Source organism: Anser anser (assembly GCF_964211835.1).
Source record: "Anser anser genome assembly, chromosome: 27".
Lineage (NCBI taxonomy): Eukaryota > Metazoa > Chordata > Aves > Anseriformes > Anatidae > Anser > Anser anser.
The window spans coordinates 5427932-5455255 of NC_139748.1; the positions used below are offsets into that span (position 1 = coordinate 5427932).

At 38.9% G+C, this 27324-nt stretch overlaps 1 protein-coding gene across 6 annotated transcripts in view; it reads right to left on the bottom strand.

Moving 5' to 3' along the window:
• Positions 1-27324, bottom strand: part of KDM5B (lysine demethylase 5B) — a 54401-nt gene that overhangs the window by 8481 nt on the left and 18596 nt on the right. For all 6 annotated transcript variants that reach the window (XM_083812268.1, XM_083812273.1, XM_083812271.1 and 3 more), the window contains 18 exons: positions 24774-24908; positions 21508-21601; positions 19685-19788; positions 18036-18194; positions 17315-17434; positions 16884-17042; positions 16275-16456; positions 13287-13449; positions 12167-12286; positions 10335-10529; positions 9743-9924; positions 9018-9142; positions 8517-8667; positions 5752-5866; positions 4464-4819; positions 3971-4109; positions 1231-1410; positions 222-380 (listed from right to left, as the gene is read on the bottom strand). In XM_083812268.1, coding sequence (XP_083668394.1) covers positions 222-380; positions 1231-1410; positions 3971-4109; positions 4464-4819; positions 5752-5866; positions 8517-8667; positions 9018-9142; positions 9743-9924; positions 10335-10529; positions 12167-12286; positions 13287-13449; positions 16275-16456; positions 16884-17042; positions 17315-17434; positions 18036-18194; positions 19685-19788; positions 21508-21601; positions 24774-24908 — 2838 coding nt within the window. The remainder of the gene's footprint in view (positions 1-221; positions 381-1230; positions 1411-3970; positions 4110-4463; positions 4820-5751; positions 5867-8516; positions 8668-9017; positions 9143-9742; positions 9925-10334; positions 10530-12166; positions 12287-13286; positions 13450-16274; positions 16457-16883; positions 17043-17314; positions 17435-18035; positions 18195-19684; positions 19789-21507; positions 21602-24773; positions 24909-27324) is intronic.

Here is a 27324-nt window from a genome sequence, read left to right on the forward strand (position 1 = left end):
CATTGCCTTGCAAGCTGTAAAGCTACTGCATGCACGACAACAACACACACAACTAAGCAATTCTGGGAAGTCTGAAACAAGTACGAACTCCTAGAAGTTCTTCTGAAGAACAGCAGAGCAAGCAGAAAGGAGTGAAAGGCAACACTCCTGCACGTGAGGCAAACACAAAGGTTCAAAGAACTTACAAGAAACTGCATTTCAAAGAAAAAAAAGTCACATACCGCAGATGCAGTGTCTTTGCTCTCAGAAAGAGCTCTTTCTAAGTCACTCAAGCTCTCTAGCTTAGTGCTTTTCTTCTTTCCACTTGGCACTGCCTCCTTCAGCTTCTTCTGCTTTCTTTTAAGATTCAATATTCCAATATCACACCGGGGACATAACACCTAGTGAACAGGAAAGCAGTATTGTCTGCAACATTTTTAATGCATTCATCTGGCCTTCACACAACCACATACAACAGGGATTCCTGCATTTTTTTTTTCCATCAAAGATTTGGGAGACTAGGGTGAGGTTATCTGGAAAACAGGGAGAGCTGGAAGGTTAAAAAGTCAATTTTATACAATGGGCAGACTGCAAACACCTGGATGTTTAACTCAGCCTGCTGGTACCTGAGACAGCCGAACAGCTTCCACGTGATTTAAGCTGGAAGCCCTGCAACACAGCATGGGGCTTCACAAGCTGTGTCTCATTCCCCAGCCAGTCCTAATGGAGGAAGGAAGGTTGGGGTGGCAGAGGGGTTCAGTATAGGCTAAAAAGTGTGGATTGCTCAAGAACTGCAGATGTTGTCACACACGCAGCAACAGATGCAGAGGGCCAGCTAAAGCACCTACAACTTCAGCCTTACCACAGCCCAGCCAAAAAGCCCTGCAGTCATCACAGCTGTGGTGGACAAATGAGATACAGATCTACACTCCAGCTGCTGCAGCCTGACACACTCAAGTAAGTTCAGTGACACAAATTTGCAGTCTTCCTATACTCTTATTGGAAATGTTACTGTGGAACAGGATTCTCACATCACCCACTTATTAAAAAGAATATAAAAGGAAAGCTAAATCTTAACCATTTTCAAAGTTTAAAATTAACATGAAAAGCATAGATCAATGAAATAACTAAGATAGGTAATATAATCCTAAAACTTAGTATTTACTGCTATTTGATGAGTTAATACCACAACTCAGATGTGCTTTTGCTGTCATATGAACGGTGGTCTAATCCAGAGCTGAGATCTCTCACCTCCAGAAGAGAGTAAGGGGAGTTCTCGCACAGAAATGTGTTAGCTGCACACTCCTTCCATGCCTGAACTTCTGACACCAAGGACTCGAGCCTCAGCAGATAGTCCAGGTGCACTGGAATAGATCGACCTCTTGTGACGAGTTCCACTAACGTGTCCAGCACCGGCACACGACCTCCAACCTGTCAGATTATAAACGAGGAAACGCTTGATGTATAGAAGACATAGTATGAATCACAGTAAATTATTTAAATTCACTGAAGGTAGAGAATTTATTGTTTAGACACTTTCATCACTTTTGTGCCCATTATTTCAACATTTGAGCTGCTCATACTCTAGCCGTTAAGTGCACAGCCGAAACTAATAGAAGTTAAAAAAACCTTACCAAATAACAGTTAAAAAAAAAGACTGCCAACAACATAGCCAAGCCCCCAATCTAACAATCTGCATTCCCAGTAGAAAATCAAATTAATTTCGAAACGGACCCAGAAGGCAAATCCAAGCTACTCCTCAGTATGCCAAGAGCAAGGAAGAATTTCAAATAGCCAATTTGCCACTTGAGAGTGACCTCTGTTCATTCACGTGGCAACTGATGCTTAAGGCAACAGAGTTCCAAGTTCAACAGTAAAGCAGGACAGAGAGGTAATTTCTAAAATAGGCAGTGATTTGGGACTTGAGACCCATTCATGCAGAACAACCCTGACATCTCTAGCAGCAAACCTCAAACAACAGATACTAAGAGCTGTCGGCAAGTCACAGTGACCTTAGGCATTTACACAAGACTCAGACTGTGCAAAGATTCTTGGCACATACAAAAACATTTTTCCATATTCAGTAGGCAGAATTTCAGAATCTAAAGTATGAAATTAACAAATGCAAAAAAAAAATTTTACTTCTTAAGATAACCCTCAAAAGGTAGTGAATTTTGAATACAAACTTTGTTCCTTCAAAAATTTAAAGCCTAAGAAAATAATTTTTTAAATAAAAATTTCTTGACTCATTTAAAATCCCAATTCAAGTCAGATTGGCCTGAGAAAATTATTGCCAGGTTAGAGGTCACTTCATGAAGAAAACATTACAACAGACGAAAACTTAAGAAATTATTTGGCAATTTATGTCAAAGTGTGATATCACTGCACTCACAGACCAACCCTTTCATCATCTGTACATCAGCCCCTTGCACCAGTACTCGTGAGGCTTGAGACGTGAACCACTTCAAAGAGATGGTCCAGCCTACAATTACTCACTTGGGCTTGAATGAGCAGTGTCTGGCTGCAGGAACAACAGTGCTAACATGAGAAAGGAAGTGGGCAGTGAGAAGGAAGGAGAGTTAAGCTGTCACTGAACTGTAAATAAGCAAAAAAAATTGAAAACACATGAAAGGAAATTGGATCCTCAAAGAAAACTGTCTGAAAGGTCAAAAAGGTCTTCAAGTGAGAAGTCCCAGAAGCCAAAGTAAAAACTTCCATAGATCTTTCTGTTTAGAGGACACTTTTTTGCTCACTCGAAGACTTATTTCAGAGCGCAAACATGGAAACAGAAATCACACAAGGCTGGAAGGAGCTTCAAAAATGAAAAGGGATAGAAGAAACAGGGAAGGAGGAAGAAGCCAACTAACTTCCATTTCCAAATTCTGACAGAACTATATAAAATTACATGTACTTTAATCTACGAAATCAAAAGCTGACCATAAGCAATAGAACAAGAAACAGCTTTGAGACTGACCACGCTTAATGAGGCCATACCTCTCAACCCTAAGATATGTGAAATGCCACTACGATACAGCTGCAGAAACAGCAAATGAATTCTACAGGGCCTCAGAAGAGGCAATTCTACCACCAGCATCAGAATCTCTATAGCATCAGGTCTTGCTGAGATGTCACTTGCAGTACAGAACAGTTTGGAGCATGCTCCAGATAGGTGCATTCAAAAATGGAGAAAATAAAGGGCCAAGACAGTTGCCTGATCAGGATTATTTCTGGATCAGGAGATGCAAGTTATTTAGAAGATGCTACAGGAAAATGATTTGTTCAACCAAGCAAACAGAGGCTGTTGAAAGAGTTTTAAATACTTTAGGGAATCTGTTTATTCAAAAGTCAACAAGCTGAACTTTGATAGTGTCACCAGCTCCATGCTATGTGTTATATGAGTACTGTAAGACCATGAACATCTTTCACACTGTAGCTGTTCTTTAGCTTGCTGACATTATTGAAAGCATGCTCTGAAATTAAGATGTATTCCTTTAAGTTAGGACAGTGGTTGGAGAGTCTTTGCAAAATGACTTCTTCTAGCATACAAAACAGTTAACCTTATTTAGTAAGAGTGATCTTCGTAAGAATACTTGTGTTCTTCTGTCATCTGCAGAATAGTACACACCAATTGGATTACCAAGTAGTACGAGCATTGTTACCAGTGACTGTGCAAAACTTACCTTAAATAAAGAACCATAATGCTGTATCTTTTTAACTTGACATTTTTGTTAATAGCTCCTTTACAGATTTTATTGTGGTCAATTTATTGCAGAGGTGAATGAACAGAGATCAGGCCCAGAAACAGAACTTAAAGTAACAGCACTCATCAGAGCATAACTGCTCCACATTTAAGGCAACAGAAGTTATACATTAGGCATTCATAATTCTGCAGGGTACTGAAGCACCAAGCACACACAACGGAGTATGCAGTGTGTTAACACGACAGCAGTTACTATCAATCCCCAAAAAGCTAACAGCTCATTTTACATACCTGTAAAGATTCCACTTCCTGCAGCCAGTCTTTGGCCTTCTGCACTGCATCTTTCAGTGCAACACCATTTGGGAGATAGGCTGGGATCTCCTCTATTTCTTTCAGTGCTGCTACAAGACTGCTCAGCGACTGCCGTGGTCTAGGTATACAAAACAGCTCAAAATGTAAAATACTGCAATACACTTCAGGTATACATCTGGACACACATCCTTCTTCAACCTCACTGACGCTGAGGGGAGGGAAAAATCTTAAAACCCTTCCTTTGTGGTAAAAGGAGGACTTGCCCAATGATATTGGAGCACCAAAAAAACTGCAAGCCAACACCAACATTTAAAATCACTCAGTCACTCATCTACCACCTCTGTCCCTTTCCCTTCAGGATTTATGCCTTTATGTTGTGTACTGTATGACCCCCTTCAGACATAAAGCCAACTATTTCCATCTTAAATAGCTTATGGAAATACAAAACGCAACAGTAAGATTTAGCTTCTACCTGGCCTTTATCAGATTTCTGGCTTTGTCATCCCAGTGTTCAGATACAGTAAGGAGCTCTTGCAGCTTTGCCATTGCTTTCTCAACCGCTGGGTAGGGAGCCAGTCCAACACCTGAGTCTATAAGACGTCTCATATCATCTAGAGTAAGAGAGTTTTGGTCTGAGGAAGCGAGTTGCACATCCTCGAGCCACCGTGCCTGTTCCAGACGTATCCGCAGCTCAGCAAGCTGGGGTAAATCCACATCAAAATCAAAGCTGACATCTAACAGCTCCTGGAGTTCTGCAGCACAAGGCATTTCTTCAGAAAGGAGTTTTTGGCTTTGCTGTTGAAAAGCTTCTACACGATCAAGAAGATCCTGAAATATATAAATTCAACATCAAAACAGAAGAAAACGCACTGCCAAATCTCTTAAACATTTAAGCGTAAGCTTAAACATTAAGTGAAAGTTTCCTGACAAGCATCGCATTGCCAAGCACACAACATGCCCAGCAAATTATTATGACATTTAGAACACTTAGTGTGTCTTCAACACATAGTATATATCAGCATCTCCTCAGAAATAATGTCTCCACTAGCTTGAGGATCATAATGCAAGCGAATTCCACTCTAAACTCATTCAAACTAAGGGACAGGTGTCAAACTCAGAAGAAGCGAAAGGCTCCAAAGGGAAATTAAGTGTTCCATCAGTGCTATTTTCTGGCTTTGTTCTGGGATGAAGAAGAAGGCTGAAGAACATCAGCATTAAGACTAAGAAGGATGCCAGCTGTCTGTTTGGGTGTCTGGTATTTCAGAAATTCTGCTGTTTAAATAATTAGGTAACTTCACAGAGTTATGGTGCTATTAACAAATAACTGTAAATAGCACTACGTGTTACCTGAATCACGTATTCTAGACCTGATAAAGCTTCAAAAACCACAGTCATAAAGCTGGGTTGAACTGGTTATCCAGACTTGTGTTCGGATTCAACAAACAGCTATATGATACTGTCTGGTCCCTCAACCCTCTGTCTATGGACATTCAAGAGATGGTTCAGAAGTGGGCCACTGCATCTGCTGGTTCTGAGTCTCAGATAAGCAAAGCGACTCTTCTTTAAGACAGGAACCACACCTGCCTAGAATTTAGGTCCGTTTCCTTGGATTGCCCCCTCAGTGGGACATGCAGTATTTTGGCAAATTCTGAAAATCAAATCTTGAAGCACTTTAGCGCTGATCATCTTGTGAGCAAATAATCAGCACTAGCTGATAAACATGGAAGATGTGTTCATTCCCCCAGAATTTTCCAAGTTACCTTCAGTAATGGTGTCTGACTGAGGACGCAGGGCAGAGCATACAGCTGCCTTACAAACAACCGGAGCTCGTTCACAGTCAGCTGATTTTGAGATTTCCCTCCTCCAGAGCGATACCTGCAAATACACACAATAACATTTGTTGTATGCCACTAAAACCAAATCTAAACTTCTCAAAAATCTGCTTATAATTTCTTGTAAATTGAACTTTACTCATAGGCAATGTAATAATCAAAAGGCACCCAAAGCAGCCTAGGGCTTACATAGATTGGAAAACTTAAGTTGGCAATAGCAGAATAAACTATTGTTGAAAACACTCTTTCATATTAAACAGTATTGTGGAACAACTCCTCAGCCTTGCAAGAGCACTAGTTATTACGGAATAAACTTAGACTTTTTTCCAGAACACAAAGCAATTGTGGGTAAACTATTCAGTTATGTTGCAATAGCTATTGTGGTAAGCTCTCCCCATGCACATACCAAAAGAGAACAAATCCCAATTTTGAATGGGTTTTGTATTCACAGGTTGTGTAGGCACTTCTGAAAAATCCTCTTTAAGCTGAAATCATCATTTTCATTTTTATCTGAATGCCCTGTATCAAATAAGTGGCTTATAAGTGTTACCAAATTAGCTAGTATTAAAAACCTCTCTAAACTCAAGCCAATATTAACTGGATCTGAGTATCCTGAACAGAAAAGGAAATAAATGTCTTACAATGCTGGCTCAATTTATTCCACAATATCTCATTTAAATTAAAGAGAAAAACAACCTCCCAGCAGGATATGCCACTGGAATGTGAATGCTATAAAATAAACTTTAGTTTATCACTCTGTGTTAAAAATAGGTATTTCTAAAGGTATTTCAAGATAATATTGGGAGTTCCAAAATCCATATTAGGCTGAACATGAGGAAATAAAAATGAATTCAAAGCCTCAGGTGCAACACAGCTATTTTAAGGTCTACAGTATTTTACTATTTTTGTGGAAGTTCTGCAGTATCTTCCAGGAAAATGCAGAAGTTTTTCAAGCAATCTATGTTTATGTATGCATACACACACACACCCCTACACTGCAATATTGTCACAAGATGTTTTTTATAACCAGAAAATACATGAACTAAAAAAGGTATTTATAGAAGAAAAGCCCATGGTCATCCAGGGTTATTGAGCATAAAGATGTACAAGGTCGCTAAACTCCCGGAGTCTCTACTATGCAGAAAAGGTGCCAGGAGGCCTGGTGAAGGAACGGGATGGATAGTGAGAGCATCCCTTTGTACTGGCCCTGCTGTCATACTTCTCCCTTCCAGTATCATCTACAGGCTAGTGCCAGACAAGAATGCTGGCACTACACAGCTGCACTGTCTTTTGGCCTGATTCCAATAGCTGTAGAGGGAATGATTTTCCAAACGGTATCTACTACGGCTGTTTAATCACCCATGGGTGTACACCAACGTTTAATCACCAATGGGAAGTACAGCCCATCTACGTTTCTTCAGGTACTACAGACACAGAAGGTGAGCAAGAGTCACAGGATTTACTCTCAGAGAATGTTGTAGTACTTTTCTGCTGCTGTGACAGGGAATTCATCCGCTTGTGTTTGCAAGACAGTAGAGGTGAATTTGCAATAAGTCTCTGCTACAAAGAAGTAAGCAAGGATAACTAGAAAGGGAAAGTGCAGCTACAAAAGTCATGTCTTAACAGTAGTTGAATATTTTGCTGCCAAAGTCCTTAAGAAGTCAGCCTTTAAAGTACTGCATGAACAGAGTGACAAGCTACAATATTCCAGCTGAGGGAGGCAATATGCAGAAACCACACGCGTGGGGTTATGCTAAGACGACGAGAAGCTACGCTGACAAACACCACATTGTTCAAAACAGCAGAGAACTGAAAACTGCCCAGGTGGGCCAAAAGAGAAACAGTTTTCCCTGAAGTACTTCATGTTATTACATTATTGGACTTGCGCAATATTGTCCTAGACATAGGTAAAAAAGTTTTTGTTAGAAACTTGTCATCCCATGAGGCTAGATGTAGGTCAGGGTGGAGAACCTGCAACAGAAGATGGTAATCTGTGATTTCTGAGACAACAGCTGGTACATCAATACAGTCACAATAGATTTGATAAAATCAGGAGATCTGGCCTTGTCCTATACTGGATCTTCTGACTCCTTTTAACTCATTTCAGGCATGGAAAGTGCTAGCAAGACCAGGCAGACAGACATCCAGTCCACAAGGGCTGTATTACCCAAACACTGCCCTGTCTTTAAATTCCTTGAACAAATAACATGTCTAGAAGATTTAACACAAGTGCTGCCAAAGAAAGAACAAGTATTTTTCAAGAACTCTAATATAACAGCCCCACTACATCAGCTCAGGAAGTGAAGATTTATTTTTCTATGAGGCGTAAAGTGTAATAAATATAATGACATATGCGCCACTGACAGTTTTTCAGTTCTCACTGCACAAAGGGACTGTATCATGTCGGGAGTTGCTCTGTCTAGAAATATCACGCCATTTTTTCCCTTTCAGGGAACAACTGAAAGAATTTACTGCCCAGATGCTCAACAGAGGGGAAGAAGAGATAGGAAGCTCAGGATGTTCAACTTATTGCATGGCAGAAAGGTGAGTCTCCCCTGTAAAAGATAGCTCTCTTCAGAAGAAAAAAAAATTGCTTTAATTTTTAAGTCTTACAGAACACTGGCATCTATCAGTCGCCACTGTCATCTATCTCTGATGACTCAGTTTTGTTGCAAACATGTAATAACATTTACCTGGTTTGTCTTTTGCCATTAAGAAGCTGTTGCGCAACTGAGGCACATTTGTCTGCATCCTGTGTAACTAGTCTGAGGTGTCGCAGTAGGTCATTATCCGGAAACTTTTTCATTTCTGATTCTTCTATCAAAGCCTTAAAACTGACGAGACCTTTTGGGAAAGATACTAAGTTAACATAAGATACTAAAGATACTAAGATAACTAAGTTTGTGATGGATTTTAAATGGTAAGGCTAAATAATACAACACATTTAATATATTTCTATTTAAACTTCAGTTAAATTTCATGTGAAAAAGAAAAGTGATTTATAATCTTATCACATAGGGACAGCTTAGCATAATTTCTGGAACTGTAACAGCTGAAGTATTTACTTTAAAACAAAATTATATACAATTTCTTTCATTGTCATATAAGGCAAAATTTGCTAATGTTCAAGAATTAAAAACTTTAAAATTAGCCTTTTAAAGTTACGTTTTGCAAACAAAAGGTAAGATTCTTACTTCTTTTATTGTTAATTTTTGCCTCCAAAGCTTCATTAACATTTGAAGCCCATTCGTTGTATGATTCTGCACGCATCTTTAGTGCGTTCATCATTGGATAGAGCTCCTCCAGAGTGTAGCGGTACCTAGAAGTAACACAGAATTCAAACTCTTGAGCAAAAACTGGGGAGGAACATGAGGATGGGAGGGAGAGGCATCAAGATATGCTGGCCCATACAACACAGACACAATCTACTGTGTACTAAGGTTCGTACAGGACCCACGACCACACCATGTTCCACCTAAGACAACTGAAATCATACAATTACTTCAAAAAGCGCACAAGCTACATTTACGTACGACAAAGATGCAACAAATATCAGGAAAAAAAATGTGACAGCAGGAAGGGAAGCTAACAACAAAAAAAAGATTACTCTGCAAGGACTGGAAGTAATATAGGGGACAATGACATTGTTGCTATAAATAAAAAAAGCAAACTAATTTATCCAGTAATTTTTGCCCTTATAGAATAAGAGCAGAATGCTGAGAAGAAAATGTCTTTGTGTATGAGTACAAAAAAGGCACTTTGTTTTGGGGGCACTCTATTTGCAAAGGACTGTGAGAAGCAGAATACTGAGACTAGCACCATTGACAAAACGGCACAGGCACTGGATTGTTAGTCTGCAATATCTACATATATAATGAATATCTCCAGAACCCAATGTTATTTGCTATCTAAAGCTTACCCCAGTTTATATTTGTAGGTGGGACAGGAACAAAGATCCTCTACATGATACAAGCATACCAGTAATCCAGGTTTACATGGACAATAAACAGCAGACATGAAACAAGTGGTTTTACACTTTAAGCACTGTCGCTCATCATCAGGAAACAACTCAAAAGCCACTCTCTCCGAGTCAGTCACTCCCTGCAAAAGAGCACGTTACATCACTTCAAAGTCTAACAAACAGGTGATTATTCCAAACTAAAACATTAGAGGCTAAATTTATCAAAGGAATAATAAAGTTTAGAAATAAGATATTAAAACCAGGCAGACAAAGATCTTGGTTAATGAAAAATCAGCTATTCTGACAACATTACTAAGAGAATAAACATACTTTAAAAAAGAAGTCTGAACGATATTAAAGGGCAGATGATAAAACAAGGTTCATGATAAATGGTTCTTTTTCTAAGCATTCCTCTGAAAGCAAGTGCTACTACTCAAGTAAGTACTATGTAGCTTTAAACCACTGACAACACAGTGAATTATGAGAATGTATTGTGCACCACTGTTTCAATATTCCTTCATTCATTGTAATATTATTTCCAACAACTCACCAGTTTCTGAACCTTCTCACGCAGCATCTTCTCATCATCAATCATAATAGCCATGTCTTTTTGAACAGTAGATGCTACCACAACATCAAGAAATTCTGCTTTGGAAGCCATTTTACATATCATCTCATCATGAGAAAACACACAGTAACGGTGTAGCAGACGATAATGTTCTACACATTGGCGACCCAATGGCAGCTGCATTGAAAAATCATTTAAAAAAAAAGAATTTTTTGTGAAAATTACATTAAGATACTGACTTTTTATTTTGCTAACCAAAACCAACCAGATTGGAGGTCAAGACAAACCCTTCCAGCACCAATACTTATAATTCTGCATGTAAAATAAAAGAGAAGTCAAGACCCCCACTGACTTCTTGTAAACCAGAACTGCTTACAACTCCTTCACAGCAGACATTGTGAATGCAAGTTGTTTGGCTAGGCTCAAGGGGAGAACACACCATCTGGAAGAGACCATAACGAGGGGCAACTGAATCATTACATCACAGTAGGCTCAGAAAGACCCAAGTTAAAAATGCATGGTGGCTGGGGCACCATGGAGGATGCAAGGCAAGCTGGACTTTTAGTCTCATACCATACGTCTGTTTTACAGAAGACATCAACTGTACTTCAGCACGGGAAATCACTGACTCCACAAACAATTAAAGTCCCTAATTAACCCCAGACAGACTTACGAATTCATTAAAAGCTGGGCAGGTTACTCATTGCTTTAATTTAAGACTCTCTGCTGACCCAGGTAATGCTGATGCTAAGGTTACGTGCTAGTCCCATACGAAACTCCCAGGAGAGCAAGAGGGAAAAATGAAACCAAACCAAACATTATGAAAATGCAGTCCCTGTGCTGCAGAAAGCTTTCTTTCAGTTTCAGTCATCTACTTCTAAGTCTCTTTTTTTGTTGTTGTTTGGTTGGTTTTAAATATAGCAACATTTTTAGATAGGTCACATTTACAAATAGCTAAGACCACTTGGCGGGGCGGTGGCAGATCATAAGAGGATTCATCTGAAATACCAGTGGTTTCAACGGGCCATTATGAAATCAGGCAAGGACACACTGAGTCTGAGAAATCTGATGAGAAGGAGAAATGATAACTTGTAATGTCTTTGGAGGAACTCTCCTTCATTCATTCTCATTTAAAAAATTAATAAATTACTATGACCTAATAATTGCAACGTGTACCTATATCTGTTTCAATGAGTTGAATGAAACTTAGAGAAGGATTACATACCATTACTTTCTTCCTTGTACTTCAGAACTTTCTGTTCCCTTCTCATTAGGTAATCTTTCCTGAAAACATATACTACCTCTCCTATCCAACTGGACATACATCAGTTGTGATTTTTCTGTGTATTTCCCCACCCCCCACGAGAGCTATCAAAGTCTTCAACTGTTCTTAACATGGGGTTATGTGTGCCATCCAATTTAACCAACAAATTTAAAATAGAAGAATCTAGAAATAAGTCCAAGTCAGCTTTGTTTTTCAGCTGTACAAAGGATAAGAAAGGAATTTAGGGATGAAAAAAGAGTAGTTTCAAGCAGCACTGGTGCACTTCATGTTGCAGGCATACACAAAACCTTACTGATCTGCTGCTACCTCAGCCCTAACTTACAATTTCAGACTGAACTTTCAGAACCAGAGACAGCCCACAGCTCACCATGTTAAAGTACCTTTAGCAAAACATTATGTTTCCAGTAACAGGCTCGTTATGATTTGTGGACTAGATCTATTCATCAGCAGTAAAACACTAGGAGGTGTACATCAGCTAGGAACAATTTTGGAACCGCACACTTTATGAAATACTGTTTTTGGAACGTACCCAATCAACAGTGCAGAAGTTCACAGCTTCAGCAAAATTGAAACCCTGATTGAAGCCACTGTGATAAGCTCTTGGAAAAGTGATCACAAACTCTCCAGCACACTGATTGGTTCGATAAACCTACGAGAAAAGACAGACAACCATTAGGTCAAAACTGAACAGAACTGTATGTTGAGAATATAGATTTCCAGTTCCCAGTTACTTCTATGGTAACTTCATATAGCTTTCAAACCCTAGAATTACAATTGGCATTCAGTAACACACAAAACCCCAGAAAGCAAAGGGATTTCATTCAGCCATACTCGCACTCTGAGCGATTTTACATCAGCTGTCTGCCTTTTGCACTTTTAGCTCGGTTGACAGTTACACCGGTAAAGCACAGGTGAGACTCTTCAACATGTAGCTGAAAGGGAAGAGGAATTTGGAACATACTCAGAAGTTTGTACACTGCTGTAAATCTAATACTTCTGGTGATAGACAACCGGCATGACAGCAGGCGGATCATCTTCCTGCATCTTTAAATTTTGAACTCTATCAAATCACAGCAGACACTGTAAATTGTGCCGCTTTTTCCACATTTTCCTTTAAGTCCCAAGGTCAGCTAGTCAAAAGCTAATTAAGTTGTAAAGGGACATAATTCCCATGAAAAGTCTAATATGGAATATGATGGAAACTGATGAAAAATGTTTTTAAATAGCTGAGAACTTAACCAGAAAAAATAAGAGGATGTGGATGACACACAAAGGAAGAACAGGTTTTGGCCACTTGCCAGAAACTCTATGCCCAAAAAAATGGGTCTGATTAAAAAGACGTACGAAGAGCTCCTGTCATTGTTTCAAAGGTCACGACTACACTTTCCATCTGAGATACAGAAATCGAAATACACTGAGGTGGATCTCCAGAGAAGAGTTTGCCAAGCAATTCCAAAAGCAATGATTCCATTGCCCATCTGTTCATACTGGCACATTACACTAGACAAGGAAGATACAACACACATGGAAACTACTACCACAACATCTCTGTAATAAAAGTGGTTTCAATTATCAACTTTGAAGTAGAATTCAGAGCAAATGAAAGAGGGTTGGGTTTGGGGGAGTAGCACAGGAGTCCAACAACATACAGGCACTCCGTGGGCCATCAAAGTATTCGGGTTCATTATGGTGACAAGTTGGTGCAAGAGATCTGGCTGAGATTCAAATAGCTCTGGAGCAAGCTTCTTCATTACATCCTCCAGCTGTTCTGCTGCATAACCTGGGGCTCCATACCACGTTTTAGGCTCCCCCCTGCAAGATTATTAAAAAAAGTTAAATATAAACAATCTTGTAAGATACATTTTCAGTCTCCTGCTTTAAACACACCATGTCAAAAGAAGAGTATATCACCAGGAAGGAATGTAAAGAATATGCGCTTTCCTAAATCTTCACTTTTTATGCAGGTCCCTCCTCCAAACCTAAGTTTTTAGCTGCCTACATTTCTGAGTGCATACTTTAAATATTCAGGGGGCGAGGTGGGAAGGCGACACATGACTGAAGAAGTCCTCAGTGAAGTTCTGTTGATTCCAGCACAACTTCAAAATCTAAGCTGTTTGTATTTTACTACGAACACAAATTCCCTGTTGGATCTAACAGCCAAGGCCATTTCTTTCTGTCTTGGTCATAATTGCCATAAAAGCAACACACAGTAAGTAGAAATTACGGTTCCATATTATGTAACTGTACGAGAAGCAAAAGACATCAAGAAAAAAAATCCATATCCGGAGTAGGAACAAAGAACCTTTAGCAACAGTTTAAACCAGTGCAATCCAGTTGAGAAAATTAAGGTAACGCAGATGTTTTCCAACAAATGTTGTTTCAGGTTCACAATGAAGCAGGCTCACTTCAGAGATGAAAATGCCTCCCAAACCCTTATAAAGGAAGATGATAGAAAAGGTATTTAGAAATGAAAACAGATGAATCACTTTCACCCCAAGACTACTAAAGAGCTGGCAAAGTAATGCTGACCCAACACTTTTTCCCTTCTTTTCCTCCAATAAATCATGAAACAACTGGGAGAATTCCAGAAGAAAAAAGATGATGACTCAAGAAGCATATTCCTTATATCTAGGAATTTATTCCTATACTCAAAACAGCACCTCTATCGTGGTGAAGAGAACAGCAAGTGGAAGGGACTGTGGAAGTAAAACTATATTAATATCACTAGGAGTGGCTTAAGTAGAGTCTTTAATACAAAAGTGACTAAATGATTACACAGCCCAGGACTTGACCATCACCTTGGAACAATTCCATGAGTTCACAAAGAGCAGTCACAGATCCAACTACAACCTGTCCTATGTAAACCCAACGCTGGATATGTGTCAGTGTCAAGGAATGGATGACAGGCAGTTATGAGCTGTTCTAAACCTGGAGCAAGATACTGGGACCAGGGGTTTCTGGACTCAAAGAGAACGGATAGTGGAGAAACATAAAACTCTAAACTATGTGTAAGGTTTCAGTCTTATGAAGGGAGCAAGCTGAGGAATGGATAAAGGCAATAGTTCTTTCTGCACTACTACCAGAGAGCTCCACATTCCTGCCTTTAGTACTATTGGCATCAATGCTGACAATGCTTCCTCTGATTCATATCATTTATATATTTGCAAGCATCGTTAGAAGCAATTTTTTTTCTTCTCGTTTTATCCATTTCAAGAACTAACACAGGATTTACAGCCACGTAGGAAAACTCTTTCCTTCGACATTGAAGGTCTGCTACTGTAACCTGGTTCACTTGGGACTATCTACTAAAATGTACTAGGAACCAAGCTACTTCAATGCACATGAGAATGCTGAAGATGGATGCCCCATCCCCTTTACTTTGCACGAGTGAGTCCTGTCTTCTGAAGTCTTTTCAGAGTTTGTAGCATAGTCTCTCTAGTGACAGGTCATTACGACTTACTTCTCCGGGCAAGAACACTATTAACCCCAACTACACATTGTTCTCAAGTAGGCTAAAAGGAACGACAACAAAAAACAGACATAAGCTTATAAGTTGAAGGGACATACAGAAGAATATCTGCAAAGGAAGACATCAAAAGACATTCATGTTGGTGTCTGTGAACGTATGTACATGTGTGCACATATACATGTATACACCTAAGTATGTCTGGCCTTGACTGCAAACACCAATGTAATGCACAAGTTATCCAGAAAGCAAGACTACTTCAGCTCCCCAGCAAGCTCTCCTAGAAGAAATAAAGTTTCTATTTGATCCAAAAATCCTCCTCTCCTTCCCATACCTTTTAGCCTGACAGAAGTTCCAAACAAAAAAAAAAGTGACAAATGACAATGAAGAACATTTTTACAATGTGATCTTGATCACTCAGTTACTTAATCTCTTTCACAAATTGATTTTAATACTGCCAAATACTAAGAAAGGAAGCCATTTAAGTCACTGACTACTCAGAGTGTGCTACATTAGAAGCTATTTCAAGGAGCAGCAATTGAGTAACAGACCAAAAAGACGACCTACTGAATAGTGGCTGGGATGTGGTTTTACCATTCTGATGGAATACATAAGGGAAAAAAAAAAAAAAAAAGGAAAAGAGCTTGACAGGTTTCAGGTAAAGTGACAATTCTGAATAATTCAAACTCTAGAAAAGCTGTTAAAAGGTGAGAAGTTTAAGAAGTTCAACCTATTTAGAATATCAAAGAAATGGCAAAGATCTGTCCTGATTACAATTGACAAGTGTTCGCTTGATGAGAGGATTTATGATAAAAATCTAAGAGACAAAAAGTATGCAGGATCCTAGGACTGTTAGTTGAAGCTACATGGTTTTTAAAACAACTTGCATGATTTTTAGTTTCACACTGAGCATAATAAAACATCTGATGAAGTATCTGCTGCATCTCTCATGGATTTTTTTTTAAAACTGGGAATGGATGTCTCTTTCCAAAATATGACCTCTTGTTCAAATGCAGGAATCATTGTGTCAAATTTAAGCCTGTTATTATAGAATTGTAAGGTTTATTCCAGTCTGAACTCTATGAATCTGGTTTTAGTCCATTAATTAAAAGGGGGAAGGGTGAATAAAAGGGAGATTGCTTCTCAGGCTGAGTTGATCCCTCTCACTCACCAATGCAGATAGTTAATCGAATAGCTCCAATGATCTTCAATATGCCAACAAAATGAAGAAAAGCACATTCCTACATATAGCCAAGGTAATTTCATTCCACATATGTCTGCAGTGATGTGAGCAAGAACAGACTGCTCCATCACAGGCATGTTGTTTAAATTCCAGCCACTATCAAGGTATTCCTGAAAATTGAACAGAACAGTCACAAGTTTAAACAACGTGAAGTGGAAAAAAAAAGGTGAAACTGCCAAAAGATCAATAGAAGAAAAGCACCTTTCCCAATTGAAAATTTTAAGAAACAGGTCAATGAATCATAGAACAAAACCTCTATTGTCTTCACTCTTTCCCAAAACCTCATCTGACCTATGTTAGAGTGAGATTAACAAAATAATAATCTCAAAATTATTTATTAACTTCTAATATAAACCCATGGATTTTTAACATAAAAATAAATTATTTCTTCAAAACTGATGTAATTCTCTTCCTCAAATACTATGCCAGATACACAAAACACTTTGCAGACCAGTTCCATTATGTTGGTTTGAACCAAAGAGACCCATTTAATGAAGAGATGATACAAACATACCCAGTGAACTAATAAAGACCTACCTCTTCTTCTGGTCTCACTTTAAATTTCCCATCTCTAACTGGGAAGCCGCTGCCAAACTCCTTTGAAGCAATGTCAGCTCCATATTCCACTGTAACATCCTCTTCAATGGTACTAACAAGTCTCCAGAATTCCTTTTCAACCAGCTCAGTTGGGACCATCTAAGTATGAGAAAAAGAAAAGTATAAACGTACAAGGACTATATACTCAGGAATCAGTATAGTAAGGGGCCATGCATAAAATCTAGCTCAGGTAGGAACCTCCATTAACTTAACACGTTTCATGTCAAAATTGCTTCAGCAAAACAAAAAAAACGCAACAGAAATGGGCTTGCACCCTGGACACGTTGCTTCTTTCCACCCTCCCCCGTAAGTTACATAAGCACTGAAAATGAAATCTGCATTATGGCATTAGGATAAATACGTGAACTTACATGTACTGGCATGTTAAAATAGTCTGACTTGAATGCATCTGCCATTTCTCCAAAGGTGCGCAGCGTATAGTCTCTTGCTGCTTGTTCAAAACCGAATGCTTCTTGAGGCTTATTACACTCCTGCAATTAAAAAGATAATTACTTTCGTATCTATTAATACGACAATCTGCACTCAGATTTTACACAGATGGGTTAGTATTACCCCATTTGGCAGGGGCAGGAAGGCACACCAAAATGAAATGACTTCCCCAAGTCACACAGCCAGAGGACAAGTCAGAAAGCACACTCAGAGTGCCCCGACTCCATGCTCTCTGCTCGATTCACCAAACTACGGTATATATTGGTAAATCTGCACAAACACCGATGAATTAATATGCCAATGTCATAATTTCTCCTTCCTTTAATACAGCTAAGCAAAAAAGGTGCAGAAAACTCCATACTGAAACACCCAGTGAGATTCCAATTTTAAACACAAAGGGAAGGCACGAATTAAAATCCAAACTATTATTTGGAATTTCAGCAATGCTAGTGCAGATCATGTTTTGGCTCCACAGTATTAAGTGATAGCTTTGCAATTTGAAGCAATCCCAGTCTTCATTTTAGTTTTGTCCTTGATCACCTTGTTTGCACAACTAAATAACAACAAATGGTATTTTCAGTCCCTGGGGCCACATTTAAAACAGACAATTTTCAACCTATCTTTTACAGTTTGTCAAATTACCTGAGCCAAACACTGGGGGCACCTCCAGTCCCCTTTGGGAACATCATGAAGGGGTGGAATTAAACAAAAAGTATGGTAACTGTCATCACAGCCATCACACAACAGGAGACGGTCCTCATCGTTACCACTGCCACATAAGAGACATACATACAAATCCACCTGTAACAAGAAATTGCCAGAGTGGGAATTTGAGCACTTAAGGTAACTCATGGTAAAAGAGCAGTTTGGTAACTAAGTCATGCATGACATTTGCCAAAGCTTCTTTATTTTTTCTCTGAAATGGAAGCGAGAAAAGCAAACACAAAAGTTTTATGTCTTTGTAATTTATATAACCCCCTTTGAAATTTAAGGAAGGACTACAAAAGTTGCAAGCTCTTCCATGTAGCTTTTTTCAAATGATGGAAAACTGGATTCAGCAGCCAGGATAGTTTCAAATCAGCAGTATGTGGATTTGACAAGAACATTTTAACATCTGTTGGTGGCTCACATATCCTTTTTCTTGTTGCTGTCATGCGTAACGCATGCACAGACATTTCAGTCTCCTCTGAGACCAACTGTCTTGAGCCTCAGAAGAGAAAAGGGGGTTCCTCTTGATGGGAATGTTCCTGCTTTTCCTCAGAGATACTAGCCAAGACCTTCCGTTTTCTCTGGAAAGGTACTGGCTTCCCAGCAAAGGTATGTGCTTTTGGAGAGGAGGGCACAGTTGTAAAAGAAGTCTGATGGAAGTTTCACACAGCAGCTGCAGAGCCCCAAGAAAAAGGTGCAGGCACACCAAACGCGTGGGAAGAGCTGTCTTCTACCCGTACTATGTTATACCTTCATTAGCAACAGACTGGAAGGCTCCTTTCAAATACGGAATAGAGCTAATGGGGACAAGCCAAGCCTGTTGCCTGAGTTCATGAAAAAAAATAAACTAAAAAAAGCACCTCCTGTTTCACCCAGCCCATCCCCTTTTTTGGGGAGTCAGGCTTCTAGCACTTGCACATTTCATTCTCAGGTGTCTTAATTACAGGTGTGGATTAAACAATGAATACTTTTGGTTTTGAAAGAACCCAAGCAGTAGCATAGACAGAAAAAAATCTCAGTATTATCTTCTCACAGGCAAGCTAACACTATCGCTTTGCTGCCTCTTTTGTTGTTGTTTGGTTTAATTTAGGGGTGGTTGTACATGGAAGGCTGGAGCAGGAAATAATTTTTATGAAACATTTTAACAAAAAAGCTTCCAAGTTTGTAGTGAAATTGTGAGCAAGTGGCAGGTCTGTTGGAGAGCTGGGTGCAAAAGCTCGCATTTAAACTCCCTTTGAGATTACAGAGAGAGATCAGTTCACAGAAGAACAAGTTCTATTTTGACTCTTCTTTCAAAATTATTTTGAGGCTGTACCTTGGAGACAGAAAACAAGTTACTTGAGTTATAGATAGTGAAGCTTATCTCTCCTGTTATTTTCAGCTTTGTAGCAGCCTGAAGCTTTACAAGTGTCTACACTCCAGCAGTCACAGGCACTGCTTTGTTTCAACCAAAGAAATACACAAAGAATACAACGGAGTCCTTACTGCGATTTAAGTGACATGAAAATTTCACTATATACCCTAAAGAAACCCAGAAACACCTGCAATCAATATGAAGCATCAGGAATGCAGGGCATACTCACAGCATTAGTAGGTTTTTTGGATCGGGCTTTGGATTTGTCTTTCTCTGGCTCCCCAGCATGTTCTCTCTTCTCAGGAATTTTCACTGAACTATACATTTCCTTTTCTGGTGCAATAGGAGAAAAATAAGGCTATTACAAGATGTTTTAACACTTAGCATCACTGGTTATTACTTATTTTGTTTGCTATTATTTGTTAAGATTGCCACTCTACGTTATTTTTTGAAATTACTTTTGTCCTATACACACTTTGGGAGCACCCCTCTTTCAAAGGGAATTTGCCATTACTTAAGGTTGTACTAAGAACACTGATGGTGCAGGCAAGTTCATAAACTGTTTTAATCTCTCATGTGCAGAGATGGTCACAGATGCCTGATTTTATGATGGTAACGCAACATTAATACAAATTGTTTCAGTTAAATTAAGGCAAGATTCGAACACCTGCAATGCCTACATAAGCCAGTACTATCGGAAAATCTGAACATGCCATCACAACCTAGAAATGACTATAGAAGACACATTTTAGAGTGGGTATTTTGAACACTTTGCAAGTCTATTTATCTTCAAAACTGAAATTTTTGTTTACACGTGGTGTTATCAAATGTGGTTGAGTAACTCCATCATTTTTATGGCAGCATATTAACACAGAGACATTAAACACTTCAACTTCTTGTGATGATCTTCACACTTCAGTTTCCTGCAGTGGTAGCTTTCACGACAGCGTATCATCAAAGATGACCACGCAGCAAAAGTGGCCCTGAGAAAGAAGCATTTCCTCTACATTCTTACACTCCTACCTAATTTGGGCATGCTTCTTCTCAAGCCTTCATTCCTGACATTTTGAACTAACAAAAAGCAAATGCATGTTCACTTCTATGCAGCAGAGTATGGAGAATCCTGGGGCTCTGGTGTTGAAGACAAGGGGGTAATGGAAGTTCTAAGCTAAACCTACAAGTGAGCTAGAGACCTTTCCACCGGGATATAGACAATCCAAAAACATTTCTTGAGTCCAAGAGCTAGCAAATATATTATAAAGAAGAATGTCTTCATTTATCAGAAAAACTGCCTACAGCTTTTTTGTTCTAAAGTAAAAAAGATTAATGCCTAGACTTGTTAAGAAAAAAAAATATTAAGTAAGACCACAGTCCACACAGAAATTCTTGAAAGCAAAGATTGTGAATGAAACAAGTATGACTCATAGCTGCTTAATGTCAATCATTAATTATAATTGCTTGCCATATTTGCTTTGTTAAATTAATTATCAACAAGCTTATTCTCCCATTTGATGGCATTAAACATTTCTTCTCAGTCTGAAATTATTTCTTAATGACAGATAAAAACAGATTCAGGACTATTGACAGAAGCAATTAAAATGGTAATATAGGAATTTTATGGTTAGGTTCACAACACAGTATCTTTCATCTTTGTGAGTTTCAATTCCTTATTTCAAATTCTTTCCTAAAAGTTTCTGAAATCTGATACCTTCCTAAATGAGTTTCCTGTATTTAAAGCTAACAGGTTAATGCTACAGGCGATTTAAAATTCAAAACAGAAATATGGCTTAAATCTCACTTCTGCTTGCTCTGTAATAGACACTGAAGATTAAAAAGTAAAATTTATCATCTTCAAGAAAACGATTCACAAAACAAAAAGATTTTAAAGTCATAAAATGACTTTTACAACAAATTCCATTTTGTTTTATTTATTTTACGTATTTTATTTAAACACTCTTGAATTGCTTCAACTGGTGAATTAAAATTTGGTCTTGAAATAAGTTATTACAAAGTAACAGAACTTGCATTCCCTTTGTTTCACTCGCCACTCACCATTTTCACACTTTGGAGGTGCACATCCCATTCTGCGTCTCAGATTATGAGTTCTGGCCTCTGAAGGTTCAGATTCAGTTTTCATATTGGTTGCCTTTAAAAAAAACAATAATAATAAATAATTAAAAACTGCAGTAAGATCCTTAAATAGAACACTGGGCTTTACATTTTTATTTGTGAAACTGTTCACTGCCATACAAACTCCTGGCTACTTGCCCAAGTACAGACCTACAGCTTTGGAATGAACTGGCCTGCAGGAAACACCAGAAGCCCCCAGACCGCTGGCCACTGCACGTGATGCTCCAGGAAAGGCTGCACACCCGAAGAGATCTGAATATTGTTCTGCAAGTCTCTAAGCTGAGTAACTTTGGTGTCAGACCCTTGCAAGGCTTTGAAGTATATCTTTTAATGCTTTCAAAGCCAAGGTAAAAATGAAAAAAAGACAATCTTTACTTCCAATTTCAAAAAATACATATATTTCTGGATATAAATCTTAATGCCAAGTGAAGACAGCAAAGATTCAGAGAACCGGCTGATGGGAGACACAAATGTTTTTGGTCATTAAGGTATAATGGAGGTCCTCAAACCTGCAACCTGACTTCTAGGGAAAAGCCAGGCAGGCAGAAGTCAGACAAAGACTTTAAGGACTGTGCTTACACTCCCTTACGCTCCCTATTTTATACTTGTAAATTAATAAATCTAAAAAGGTAACCTGAATTTCTTCAATGCTTTATAATTTAAGAAAATAAAATTAAAAAATTAGACTTCAGAGAAAAATAACACAAGGAACAACCTGAAGAGACTTAAAAGGAAAGTCTACAAAAAGCCTGTGGCAATAAAGGCACCATAATATTTTTAATTCCATCTCACGGGAACTCAATAAATAGCAAAGGAGCAACAAACTACTTTGGGCTTTTATAAGATTTGATTTTGCTCTTCAGAAGCAGTATACTCCAGTCTTCTAAGCTGGGAATTTGGTGTATTGTGGAGCTTTCAACACAGAATCATGTTTCCACTTAATTCTTTGTATCTTCTCTGAAGTTTTGACACAGAGAGAACAATTCTCAAATCCCTCAGCATAAAGATGGGTTTCTCCAATACTGTATTTTTTTAAGCCTAGTTTCTTAAGGAAACGAGGTTGTCTTGGCCTTCTCTTCTTTTGGCTGAACAAACCAAGCACTTCCCCGAGTGTACTCTGCAACCAGGTCAGCACAAAAATCAACTTGTTTAGCTTAAATGAAGCATACAAGGAATTTCATACAAGGGCTTGGGTTGGAAGGGAACTTTAAAGATCATCCAAGTCTAAACCCCCTCATCACATCTTTCGCTAGATCAGGTAGCCCAAAGCCCCTTCCAACCCGACTCTGAACACTTCCAACGATGGGGTAAGCACAACTTCTCCGGCACAACCTGTTCCACTGTCTCACCACCCTCAATGTAAAAAACATCTTCGTGATCTCCCATCTAAATCTAACCTCTTTCAGTTTAGAACCACTAGGCCTGTCCCTGCAGACCCTGGTAAAAAGCCTGTCTTTCATATAGGCTCCTTTTATATATTGAAAGGCCACTGTACGGTCTCCCCACAGCCTTCTCCTCTCCAGGCTGAGCAACCCCGGCTCCCTCAGCCTGGCTCCATAGCTGAGAGGCTCCAGCCTCTGATGCTCCTCTAGACCCTCTCCAACAGGTCCCCACTGCAGCACAGTAGCTAACCAACGCAGCTAACTCTGAAACGGATCAGAAAAACACATCTGTTAACACAACTTTTGGAAATTGTCTTAAAACACTACAACTCCTTCCAAAGTGAGTCAGTCCATGCTGCTTAATCCAGCCTTAGCTCTGTTTCAACTTCACATTAGATCAAACATTTTCTTTCCATAAAAATTAGGTGTATGTCATCCAGTAACAATCAGGGAAAGAGCAGACAGGGTTGCCTTCAATTTTGGCTAGGTATGAGCAGTTAGTTTCCACAGACATGACGAAGACATGCATTCTTTGTTAGTCAGTGTCATCTGACACCACTGACAGCTAAAATTTTAGTATATATTTCCCCTCCTTCTTTTTATCTTTGAAAACACTTAAGAATGAACACCTTTCAACCCCAGGCAGATACTTCAAATGGAAAGTTTCAGCTCAAACTGCTGAGGTTTTCTCAGAATTATAAACCTACTCATAATAGGCTACGTGAGTGGAAAAGCTTTAGAAAACCTTAATTGTAACTTAGAAAAAAAAATATAAGCAGAATTTGCAACAACTAAGCTGTACTGCCTGGTAGTAATAAGAACCACAATTAGAACAATGGGAGTTTAATAGAGAGACTGAAACTAACTGGATTAGAAACAGAGTCAATCGTGACCTTCCAAACTCATGATGTCACCACTACTAAGACAGTCTCCTGGGAATGAGCCTTTTCAACTGCTCAAACAAAAGAAATAGTAAGCTCTGTGAAGGCAGTACCATCAGCCTTAAAGATTGAAATCACAGCAGAACAACGAAGGAAACAACAATCTTCTAAAATACATCTTCATGGGAAAACTCATTGCATATACATTTTACGTTTAGCCAAATAAGTATTATTTCTTAAGCACATAAGATTAATCTTGTTACAACCTATACTGACTTAATGTTATGCGATTTTCTCCTCACATTGCATGAAGAAAGTATCTCAAACTGATGGAAATCACGGGGTCAAAAATGAAGGAAAACAATGCTAATGTGATAAAGAAAATGGTCTCTCATCTACATTCTGGCTTCAACTCAGAAAAGGTTAACAGAAACCTCTCAACACATTAAAAGAATAACTGCTGTTTATTGACTGTCTTCTGAGGAAATGATGAAGATCAAAGCTGCAAAAGACAAGCTTCGTTTCTAGAATTTATCAGTTGTGTCTTAATCTACAAACCCCGTATTATTTATAATTATGCTACAATAATATTTTAGCATACGCACTCATAACTAGTGTGCAAGTGCAACAACTTCGTTAGAAGAGCCCCTCAGTACTCCCAACCTTAACATTTTCTTTTCTTTTTAAAGTATCAAACAAGTCTTAACTATTTATAGTTCATACATTTATAAATATTTAGGCATGTTTTAACAAAGATAAACAGCTATTTACTATTTATGTATTTGGTGACCTGATAGAAATAAAACGCATGCAACTTAACTAAAACCTGTTGTGCCATCACACCGTTAGGTCAACTATCTCTGGATTACAACTCCAAGCTCAGACACCGCAGAGCACTTACCCATATAAAGACACATTATCTCACCTCTGCTCTTAGGCGTTTTGCTCGACGAGCAGGTGGACAAGTTTCAGATGGCTGAACAGACTGTCTCTGTGGAATATCATGGGGCTTATATTCCTTGTCCTTTGTGTCACTAGCAAGATCTGGTTTCTGCAAACACTGAAGAGACACAATTTGATTACTTAATTTCTGCCTCCACTTCTAATACAAACTGCATAGAACAATTTCCTGGCTAATGTGAAAGAATGCAGACAGGACTTTAATATTTACTGTGACGAGTTAATAAAGACAGTATTTATGACGATTTAAATGTTACCATTTTATACAAGTCACAAAATATCTTTTTCCTGCCCTTTTACTATGCGCAGTACCCTTAACAAAGGCTCTTAAATAGAAGCTGAAGTCATCCTTTAAATTTTACGAGCACCAAGCATTTCTATTCCAGAACACTGTTCACCAGAACAGTAATTGCAACAGAACAGTATAAAAAGCAGGCAAACTTCCATCAGAAGATTTTCTAGTTTCCTCCCATGCCTGCCTGTCCAGCAGCCCATACAGTGTGCAATGAAGGTCCTATTCACCTTTACTTCACTGCATTTACACAGTCTTTCATAGAGCAACACAACCAGCAAGTCTAGCCCTCCTAATCCCCGGCTGCTCATAAAACCAGCCAAGTGGGAAGTTGTGAATTGTGGGAACAAAGCATTCTACGCTTGCTATTTCTTGGAAGGCCAACCTAGTTGAGGGATATCCAAGCAGGACTACGCAGTGCCCCGGGTGGGACATTTAACATTTGGAAATTTCATTCTCAGCGAGTGAAACAACATGTCAAAGTGTCAAAATCATTTGGGGAACCAAGTTATAGTCTCCTGCAATGCTGTAGTATGTTACTAGCTCTTTCTAAAATTCAAACATTTCGCTGTGGGACTAATACCAATTCTTCTAGTAGATGATGCTTTTGCAGATGATATCAACCACATACAGGAAACTTGTGGTGCCCTCACATTGCATTACTGTAACGCTAACATACAAAGTATTACAACAGTAAGTTACAGCCTATACAACCTCCTCAACTGAAACAGACCTTGGTCTGAAGAACACTAGAGAAGATACATTCTTTATATATTTTTGAGAGAACAGGACTGCTGGGTGAATTATGAGCTGAAGGGAAGAAGAGATGCAAGAACGGTTTTAGTTCTTTCAAGTAATTTCTACCAAAAGCTGAAAATCGGGCATACATTTGGCAAATAATAATTAGTACAGCTCTAAGTTTGTCAAGGCACAGAGCCCTCAATAACAGGAGACAAGACATAACACATTTTTATGAGTAAACAACAAACCCTAAAGAAAGGAAGAATCTTATGTTGTTAGAAAGTATCCCACACAAATTGCCGGGATACAATTTCCCCAGTTCTGTTCGTCTGTTCCCAAGAGAAGCATTTTGTCAACAACAGAGAAAACAGGATAGGAACTGCAAGAGAACCGTTACAGCGGCATAAGGACCGATTCTCTGTAGACAACACAAAAATCAGACTTTCAGAAACAAATCACAGTCAGAAGTGGGAGGGAAGAGGAGGGAAGAGCGGCATTTCAGAAGACAAGTCCACGTTTTAAGAAATACACGATTGACAAAAGGGAAACATCAGCCAAGGGCAGCAGAATATCATAAACTATCGTGCAGTTAAAGTCCACAACACTTCTCAGGGAAGCCTCTGAATTTCTGTTTTTCGGCACAGACTTTGTTAGCTATAGATTTATTCTTTAAAAGCAAATGCGTGACAACTTCAACACTGAATACACGCAGAAAACCACCTAACGCTGCAGCTTAAACACAAAAGCAGCACACGTCCTGGCTGCGGCTCAAAGGCAGGTATGTTCCTGTGCTGAGTACTTAGAGGCCCCACAGAGCATTGCAGCTAATTCTTCAGAAGATCTTGCTCCCTTAAGGCTCCGACTGAAAGAAGATGATGTGAATTATTTCACCTTAACGTCAGTGGGAAAAAGTCATAAATAATTGCTCAGGAGAGAAAAAGACCAGCAGACAAGACAACCAAATAGGAGAAATATGAAAACGAGTGACCAGAAAAGTAGAGGAGACCGAAGTCCCACAGAACACTGACACATTTAATGGCTTTTGTACATTCTGGTTCCTTGAATTATGCGCTCATGTGAAAGCTGAACCTTTCACAAAAAAAGAAGTTTGTACTCCTTCTGGTAACAGAGGACATATGATCCTTGAGAGCAAATATCTAGAAGGCAAACAGCTTTTCCTAAACAAAACAGTAATGAAACCTGGAAAGAAAAACAACAAAGAGCAGAACTTGCCTCGTTTCACTGGAGTGTCCAAGCAAAAAAAAAGAGCACTACTCACTGAAAAAAAAAAAAAAAGCCCAGAAGACATTTCCTAAATACTAAGCTTTCAATAACTACTTAAGTAGAAACATTTCCCAGAGCCTCAGTAACCTGAAGGCAAAGCAGCAGTATAAAATGACTGTTAGTTAACATTTTCAATTGTACCTACAATAAATAGGGGCTTAAGTCCTGACTTAAGAATAAGAATTCCTCTGAACCTATG